The sequence below is a fragment of the Serpula lacrymans genome, assembly GCF_000218685.1.
Source record: "Serpula lacrymans var. lacrymans S7.9 unplaced genomic scaffold SERLAscaffold_7, whole genome shotgun sequence".
NCBI classification, from domain to species: domain Eukaryota; kingdom Fungi; phylum Basidiomycota; class Agaricomycetes; order Boletales; family Serpulaceae; genus Serpula; species Serpula lacrymans.
In genome coordinates, this window is record NW_006763296.1 from 2,580,737 (window position 1) to 2,589,822 (window position 9,086).

The following is a 9,086-nucleotide window of genomic DNA, read 5'->3' on the forward strand; positions in this document are numbered from 1 at the left end:
GTCTCCATTACGATGATTACCCCCTTACTTGCTCCGAGTTTCACCGAAATTTGGTACCTTCGCCATCCATATTGTAACTGTTGTCATAGCTGACATCTCCATGTAATCCTTCCATCAGAATCCTATCCTCATCTTCCCTGCGGATGGGACACCAATTGAAACTATGTCCCGGTGCACAACGGTCACAGTCGGGGCAATAGTAGGCTTTGCAATAGTATGTGCGATGATCGCTCCAACCGCAGTTTTGGCAGTATGGAGCGTTGTTACAAACACCTTCATGGTATCTTTGTCGGGTGTTGGATGAGGTGTTGGATTGGGGAGTGGTTGGATCGTCATCTCCCAGGTTGTACGTTCCTGCGTACAACTGATCAATCATGGCTGCATCGTCATCTACGTTGATTGGGTTGGAGGGAGAGCCAGTCTCAGGCCTGTGCATTGCGCCAGGCGGACTGTCTTTTTGTCCCTTCGACATACAAGACTGCCGTTTTGATGGAGTTCTGGCGGCGGGGATCTGGAGTATCACCTCTTGCCGGCTGCATCGGACTCCTCGTTGGTTCGTCAGGTGACGGGTTTGGGCGTTTGGCACTGGTTGAGGTGGAGATAATGGGGGAGACGGTGGTTTTGGGTTTGACCCAATGGAATGGGGACTGGAGTGGCTCAACTCTTGTGAGATCAGGCTGGTTGGGATGGTGGGAATATATTTTTCCTCCGACGGGATGGGCGTAGGTCGACGGGTGATGATGTGGTAAGTGTGCTCCGGGGTAACACTGGTCTGGTCTGGGTGCAACAGGGACCGGAGGGACAAACCAGGTGGAGGAGTACTTGTACAACCGTCTCGCTCTATCCGCGTGCGAGCTTTGTTTAGCAATGTCCTCCCGCCTGATTCCAAATATTCCTTTGCCAAGTCCATCTGCCCATTCGAGGAGCTCATCCTCAAGTGTCGTTCCAAAGATTCCAAAACTAACTTTTCCATCCGGAGTGCCTGACAGATACTCAAGTCCTGACTGTTGAGCCACAAATGCTCGCTTTCCAACGAATGTATTGAGTCTATGGCTTTTAGGGGTTCGTCAGGCAAGGAAGGTATGCATGGAAGAAACAGTGTGATACGCATGGGGGCAGCGTTTTTTGGTCTCGTAAAAGAGATAGGTATAGGCTTCTTTTGCTGACATTAATTCTATGGCATCAGTGATGTTGGCTTGGTTGTGTCGTTGCCCACGGGCAAAAGACACTCGTTCGTCGGCTAGCAAGTTGGCGTCGCCGGGTATCGAGTAGGTGGTGATAGGGAAGCCGGTGGAGTTAGAAGTAGACATGTTTTGTGTTGAAAGACAGAGGATTGTTGGTAGTGGGGTGATTGTCTCTTCAACGCAGCTTGTGGTCCTTCTTATAGGCTTCCAGTATCTCTGCAGCATTGGTTAAATGTTCTTCTGGTTCCCATGAGTTTTCAGAATGAGGGTAATGGCACCATTTAATCAGGTCGCGGCGCCCGCGTTTCCAGGGTTTGTGTCTAAGAATACTTTCTACTTTGTATTCCTCTTCTTTGTTGATCAGGTCAGGTGGTGGTCAGATAAAGTTTGGGCCATGAGTGTTGGTTTCTGTATACGGCGTGAGAAGGGATGCATGGAAAACATTGTGTATCCTCCAATGGGGAGGCAAGGATAGTCGGTAGTTCACCGGGGAAATCTTTTTTTGGATGTGGAAAGGTCCGATGTGTTTCATGTTGAACTTCTTGTATTTGGTAGCTTTTTCTTGCAGGTTGGTGTTCTCTAACCACACCTTTTGTCCTTCGGAGAATCGCGTGAACTTTCTGTTGTTTCGTTTCATCATCTTGCTTCTTGCCAGTTCGTGTGCTTTTAGGGTGTTTTCCCTTGCCCTAAGTAGTTCGGATAATCATTTTTCCACTGATGGGATATTTGTGGATCTGTGTTTAGTTGGGATTCCTTGGGGTTCATATCCCATGAGGAGGTAGAATGGTGATTGGTTGTTTGTGGAGTGTGGTCTTTGGTTGTGACAGAATTCGGCGGTTGTAAGGTATTTTGTCCAGCTGTGCGGTTGGTTCTGGCAAAATATGCGGAGGTAGATCTCCAGTTCTTGATTGGATTGTTCTGTTTGTCCATCCGTCTGGGGATGATACGCAGAGGAGAGTGCGGTTTTAATGTTCAGGAGTTTGTGGAGTTCTTTGGATACTTCAGAGGCAAACTGTGGTCCCCTGTTGGATATGAGTTTATCGTGCAATCCGAATCGTTTGGAGATGGAATCGTGAAAGATTCGTGCGGTTTTGAGTGCGTCGATGGTTTTATGACAAGGTGAGAGGATTACCCCCTTACTAAGTCCTTGGTCTACCACAACCATTATACTGTCATATCCTGAAGATTCTGGTAAATCAGTTATGAAGTCTACGGATAGGTACTTCATGGGTCCGGTGGTTTTTGGGGTCTGGTTTGGGATTAATGGTACGGTTGTGGGATGTGTGTTTACTTTCGCTTGTTGACAAGTTGCGCATCCTTTCACGTATTCTTCCACTTGTTTCATCATTCCTGGCCACCAATAGGCCTTTTTGATCAACTGGTAGGTTTTGAGCCTTCCTAGGTGTCCTGCGGACAGGGAATCATGGTGATCTTTGATGATCGTCTTTTGTTCTTCTACTTCGTCAATCAGTAATTTATTCTGATAAAAGAACTGTCCTTCTTCTTTTCTCCAATCATCTTTCTTTGTTCTTCCTGGATAATTATTGTTTGTGAGCATGGCTTGCTCGACTGTGTTTTTAATTGTTCGTGTGTGATACAGGAACGCTGAGACGGGTATCATTGGCGTGTCATCGTTATCTCCTTCTGTTTTGACATATAAATCAGGTCTTCTCAAGAGTGCATCGGGTACCACCATGTGGGTTCCTGGTACGTGCTCCAAGGTGTAATTGTATTGTGACAGTTCCAGCTACCATCTTCTTTGTCGTGGTGTGAGTTTCCTGGCTTTTTGCCAGTACGTCAGGTTCTTGTGATCTGTCAGGATTTGGATCGTGTGGGGGCTTCCCAAAAGTAAGTGTTTCCACTCTTTTAAAGCTCTCATTACCGCTAATAACTCTTTGTCGTAGATCTGATAGTTCCTTTCGGCGGGGGATAGAGTTTTGGAGAAAAATGCACATGGGTGCCATTGTCCTTGGTCATCGGGTTGCATTAATACAGCTCCTGTGGCGTGTTTGCTGGCGTCTACAGCAATCTTTGATGGTTTCAAGGAGTCGGGAATTTGTGTTACGGGGGATTCAAGGAATTTTTGTTTCATCAATTTGAAAGTGTCATCTTCAGTTTGGGTCCAGTTCCACTTCCTATCCTTTTCTAGTAAGGTATTCAAGGGTCTGGCAAGGTCAGAGTAATGACCGATAAACTTCCTGTAGAAGTTTCCATAACCTAAAAACTTCCTTACGCCTTTGGTGTCTTTCGGGATTGGCCAATCGCTGATTCCAGCAAGTTTGGCTAGATCCATTGATACCTGATTGTGGGAAACGATCATTCCCAAGTATTCAATGGTTTCTGCTTTGAAGGTGCATTTTCTAGTTTTAGGAATAGGTCGTTATTGCGTAGTCTTTGTAGAACCTGTTTCGTTTGGAGTCGGAGTCTTTCAATGTTGGTGTCAAAAATGAGGATGTCGTCCATGTATATGATCATCCAACCTTTATCAATGTAGTCTTTGAATTTGTCGTTCATCAGCCTTTGGAATGTTGCCGGTGAATTGCACATGCCAAAGAACATGACCGTTGGTTCGAACACTCCTTTGCTGGTTTTAAACGCAGCTTTCCATTCGTCTCCTTCTTTTATCCTTACGTTGTTGTATCCCCAACGTAGATCTAGTTTTGTAAAAATGGTGGCTCCTTTCAATTTTTCGATGAGGTTGGGTATCAGGGGTAGTGGATAGGGGTCTTTCACAGTATGTGCATTCAGTTTTCTGTAATCTTGGCACGGTCGGAGTGATCCATCCTTTTTGCCTATGAAGAAGAAGGGGGACACCTGTGGCAACTTGCTCGGCCTGATGTATCCCTTTCTGTAGTTTTTCGTTAAGAATTCTGTTAATGCTTTGTCTTCTTTGGTGCCAATGGGTACAATTTGCAATCTGTTGGTACAAATTCTGGTTTCATGTTGATTGCATGATCATATTCCCGTCGCTTGGGGAGTCTTTCCGACTTCTTTTTGTCAAAGACGTCCGAATACCCTTTATATTCATCCGAGTTTTCTCCGTGTATTTGCGCGTGTTCCATTGCCAAGTTGACCTTTAATTGAATCGTGATTCGAGGATAGGGTGTTTGGTCGGATATGTATCTGTGAATGGTTTCATACACGTCTTCGTTTACTGCCGTTGTCCTGATTTTTGTTTCCGTGGTTGTTTGGTTTATCCTGATGGAGTGTTTTTCCGAGTTTGGTAATTCCTTGTCTTTCCAGTTAATGACAGGATTGACTTTTCATAACCAGGAAAATCCCAGTAATACGTCTTCTCCGTCTAGTCCGGTCAATAGGAACTTTGTGAACCTGTTTTGTCCTCCTGCATCTATCCTCTGATAGGTGCAATGCGTAATTTTTCCGTTCTTGTTCGTGGTTCCGTCAACATTTTTACATGTTATAGGAGTTGGGAGTTTTTGGAGGGGGAGTCGGTGTCTGATGGCGAATTTGGTGTCCATGAAGTCGTCTGTAGCTCCTGAATCTATCAGGGCTTTGATTCCGATGGTTTTCTGTTTCAACGAGCTATCAATTCATAAAGAGTTGGCATTGATTGTTGCTATTGTTACAGTTGCCATTCTCGACGTTACTAACATCGGGGTAGTCCATCGTTTCAAAAACCCTTGTCTTCCAATTCTTTCATCGCCTCTGTTCTTTGATCTTCTCCTAACTCCCTCCACATCCTCATGATGTTTTGGACCCTGTCTTCTTCCACCACTGTTTTGGTGTCATCTTCCGTTTTGGTTTGACGTACCTTTCCTTCGGGAGTTTTTCCCTTGTTTCTACAATTCCTTTCTATGTGTCCTTTCTCGTTACATATGAAGCACCTTCCCTCTTTCCTCCTTGATTCTTCTTCGTCTTTGGTTAATCTTCTGGTGCTGGTGGATGGTCCACTTTTGCGGTTTCTGTTGTTCTGTCTTTCTTTGTTTCTGGTGCCCCACGCTCCTTCCGAGATAGCGTTGGCACTAATCCAGTTGGCGTCTAGGTTTGCTACTGTGCTCATCCAGTCTTTGATGGTGAGTAGTTCCTTTCCGGTGAGTGCCCCACGAAGGAGGGGCGGCCGGATAGCCTTTTGATAAACCATGATCATGGCTTTGTTGTTGATGCCACTTTTCCCAGCATCTAGCATGAACCTTGAGTTAAACGCTACTGCATTTTCTCCTTGTTCCATCTTCATTTTCATCAAGGCGGCCGAGGCCGTTCCTTTGACGTTTGCCGTTCTGAAACTGGCTGTGAAGGTTTTCATGAAGTCTGCCCATGTGGGGTAGGCATTCTTCTCTTTGTATTCGGTCATCTTGGCTTTGCTCCATGAGGCGGTGTTGCCGTCTTTCATGTAGCTGAGGGCCACATATACCTTTTTCTTGTTGGAGTTGTAGATGGTGTTGTTGATATCAAAGTGTAGATCGGTGGACGATATCCACCTTTGGGCTTTATCTGGGGTTCTATCGAAGTCATCGATTTTCCCAATCATCGTGGGTTTGGGGGCTGCAGCGTTAGATATGGTGTGTGGTGGTGGGATGTGGGATGGAGCAGGTGCGGCGGGGAGTATCTGTGGAGTGGGAGGTGGTATCGGGTCGCCGCCTGCTGCAAACTCTTCAAAGTTGTTCTCGTCGCAGAGGTTTTCTACGGTTACTGGGGGATTGTGTTGTGTTGTGGGCAGTAGCTGTGGGTGGCTTCCTGCGTAGTACTGTAGCCAATGTGTTCTGGCTTTGTAGAAAGCGTCTGCTTGTTCTCTGGTGTGGAGTCGGGTTATGTCTGGTTGGGGAAAGGGAGGTGGTGCTGCTATCCTTTTTTGTTGGGATGACGTCGGTGGGGTTGCTGTTTGTGGGTTGTCTGAGCTTCCTCTTGCTCTCTGGGATCTGGTTGTTGGTCGTTGCGACGTCTTGTTGACTTTTTCTTCCCAAACCTAAATAGGTGGGACTTCTGGTTAGAATATAATTCTTTTGTTACGCACAAAGTGCTTAACAAAGTCTGAGGGTTCGTCGAGGTTTATAAAGAGACTTATCCAAAGACAAGTTCGAGAACATAGTTCTGAGTAGAGGTTTTCCAACGAGAGTTGGTCTTCTTCTGAGTAGAATTCTGATCTTAGGAGTCTAGCTTTGTAAGTGTGAACTGCGTAGAATCATATTAGAGAATACTACTGCTGCTACATGGTATTTATAATAGAAAGGAATTGGTGATAGGAGTTAGGTCCTATCTAGGGCAGGTCCGTCTGTTGAGGACTAAGTACTATAATAGGTACTGTGAATGCGAGAGGAACGGAAGTGTACGTGAAGAAAATGAGTCATTGGTCCGATGGTATAACCGATGAGTAAAAAGAAATGAGTAGTCCTTAAATGTCCAATAGAGATCGTAACACATTGGTCAACAGGGCCCCGAGAATACCAAGTTGACAGCTGGATACACTCACTAGCAGGTGTGTCCCAGCTACGGGTTGTTCTTGCAGGAGTCTGAGATATGTTTTGGAGGTGGAAGTATATTATGATTATATTGATAATATATCTACAGTACAGTCTCGCTCTGATGGATTTGGACTAATAAGAAACTACAAAGACTCATCTGACCCAACATGAGGCAGGCATAGTGATTAGCATCGAGTTTTTGCTGAGCGCTGAGCCCCAAGTTGTTCTATATAAATCTGTATAATTTGTGCAAATGATGCATTAATGCAAAAAACTAACAGGTTAGCTGACTTTGGAATCAAAGATTGATGTATATAGAATTGTATCAGCCTGTATTGAATTATATAGAAATTTGGCAGTATTCACAATATTTTTTGATATAATTTGATAGAGATTCTTCATAGCATTAGAATCATATAGAATCATATAGAATTTGTCGTAGCACATCTCAGGGTAAAAATTTGAGAATATCAATATAATTCTATTCATTTCAATATAAAAAAACACAGCATGAGAACAATCTAAAGAGTATACAACTCACCACTTCTTTTACCTAATAGGTTGATGTGCAGCAGCGAGAGTAAAGTGAGAATTTAATGAGTATATTAGCATAGTATATGTGAAATGGAACAGATACATATCTTACACCGCATATAGCCAAGTGCATGAACATTGGACCTAAAAAGAGTACAGCTGTGAACAGCAGTAGTAGTAGCATAGATGTACATAATGTTAGTTTTGGTGATTCTGCACCTTTGTGCTACCTATATATTTTCATTCCTTTCTCTATCTATTCTTCTATCATTCACTATTGATTGTGTTCTCTATTATTTCGCCTTTGTGGCTGCTTTGTTTACCTTTGTTTACAAAACTTCGGACAGTATTGCAGAGTCCAATGCTTCCTATTCTCTAGTTACTCACATTGGACTCTAGTTCCAGTCCCTGATTGCTCTCAGCAAGTGGCTAGACACTTCCTTCAAGCTTTGTTCTTAATAGGTTATGAGCCCTGTGCTCTAGCCATCTTCCTGACCTCATATCTCACCATCCAAGCGTCCTACTGCTTATCCATCGTAACCATTGTCTTCTGGGACTCTTATTATCTCATCAATCACCTCAGATTACTCTGATCTCATCTTGATCTCCAACAACAACTCCTTGTTGCAAGTTACCCCCATTTCGGACGCTTTTTTGGTCTTATCTGCACCATATCTCGCCCAATCCTTATCTGATCGTCCTGTAACTTCTACCATCGTCTTCTACGGCCTAAATAACCCTAGGAGACCTGTCAGAGCGGTTGAATTTGAGCTGGATCTTTCTGTGAGCCTTCATCATCATTTGATCACCTTTTGGCCCCCTATTCCATATCTCCACATCCTGTGCTCGGATCTTGTAATATTTGGGCCATCTATTACTCTATAAAAATGTTCCCTATACCTCTGATTTGGTGGCAATCCATCCATCTTATCTGTCTCTGCATCAATTTCGACTTTTTGCCCTATTTTTTGCTTTTTGGCATATCTGGTGTGTGCATAAAGCTCCAATCTTCTCTACTCTGTCCATTATCAGATAGAACAAGCCTATAGACTGTGAAGCTCGCCTGCATTGCCTCAGTTTGCTGTTGCCTAGAGCCTCTCTCAGTCTGCGGTGTTTGGGGAGCTTAAGTCACTTTGTTGACTCATATACAAGCCCTATTAACCAACACTGTCTCGAGGCAATTTCTCTGTTAATATCAGTGTGGAATTGAAAGGGGAACACAGGCGTAACCCTGTAGCAGCACTAGGAAGCCTTAGCACCCTCCTGGATCGCTTTTGGACGCTTTTTGGACCCTATTTGGACCTATCATTGCGCTTTCTGACCCTCTCCATATCCTCTCTCTACCGCCTCACCATCTTATCTGCTCGCCTCCTACTGTTGCCCATTGTCTTTGCCACTATTCCATTGCTTATAGCCGTCTCCTACATCATTTATCATTGCTCTATTGTCTTATACAACACCCATCATGTCTGACTCTGATCCCAAGTTCCATCCCTTGTCTGGCACTAACTACCCCCAGTGGAGTGGTGAAATGCAAGCTTGGTTGATGACCAAGGGACTGTGGAGGCTCGTCTCTGGCGCTGAAAAGTGTCCTGGGACTGACGCTGAAGCAATAGAGAAATGGGAGTTGAGAGCTGAAAAGGCTGCTGGTGCATTATACCTCAATGTTACCAAAGAGCAGCGCATCCATCTTGATGGCATCATTGATGATCCTGTCAAGATCTGGGAGAAACTGGCAATTGTGCACGTCTCTAAGAAGCCTGGGACGAGATTTAATGCCTATGACGACTTCTTCTCTATCAGAAAGAAGGAGGACGAGTCCCTGCAGTCTCTCATGACCAGAATTGACGAAGGCATGCATCAGATTCAAAATCTTTGTCCTTCTGGCTTCTCATTGTCTGAATTGGACGATGAATTGACATGCATGGCCATGATTAGGGCGCTTCCT

At 44.6% G+C, this 9,086-nt stretch overlaps 2 protein-coding genes across 2 annotated transcripts; one reads left to right on the plus strand and one right to left on the minus strand.

The window, feature by feature from the left end:
- Positions 1-210: 210 nt before the first annotated feature.
- SERLADRAFT_391081 (uncharacterized protein) lies at positions 211-623 on the minus strand (the record flags this gene model as incomplete). The annotated part of the gene is made up of 1 exon (XM_007318970.1): positions 211-623. A coding segment is annotated over one exon (197 nt), but the record flags the coding sequence as incomplete, so codon positions are not given.
- A 129-nt stretch (positions 624-752) lies between these two features.
- On the plus strand, positions 753-986 carry SERLADRAFT_391082 (uncharacterized protein; the record flags this gene model as incomplete). Its single annotated transcript, XM_007318971.1, has 1 exon — positions 753-986. A coding segment is annotated over one exon (234 nt), but the record flags the coding sequence as incomplete, so codon positions are not given.
- Between the last annotated feature and the right edge of the window lie 8,100 nt (positions 987-9,086).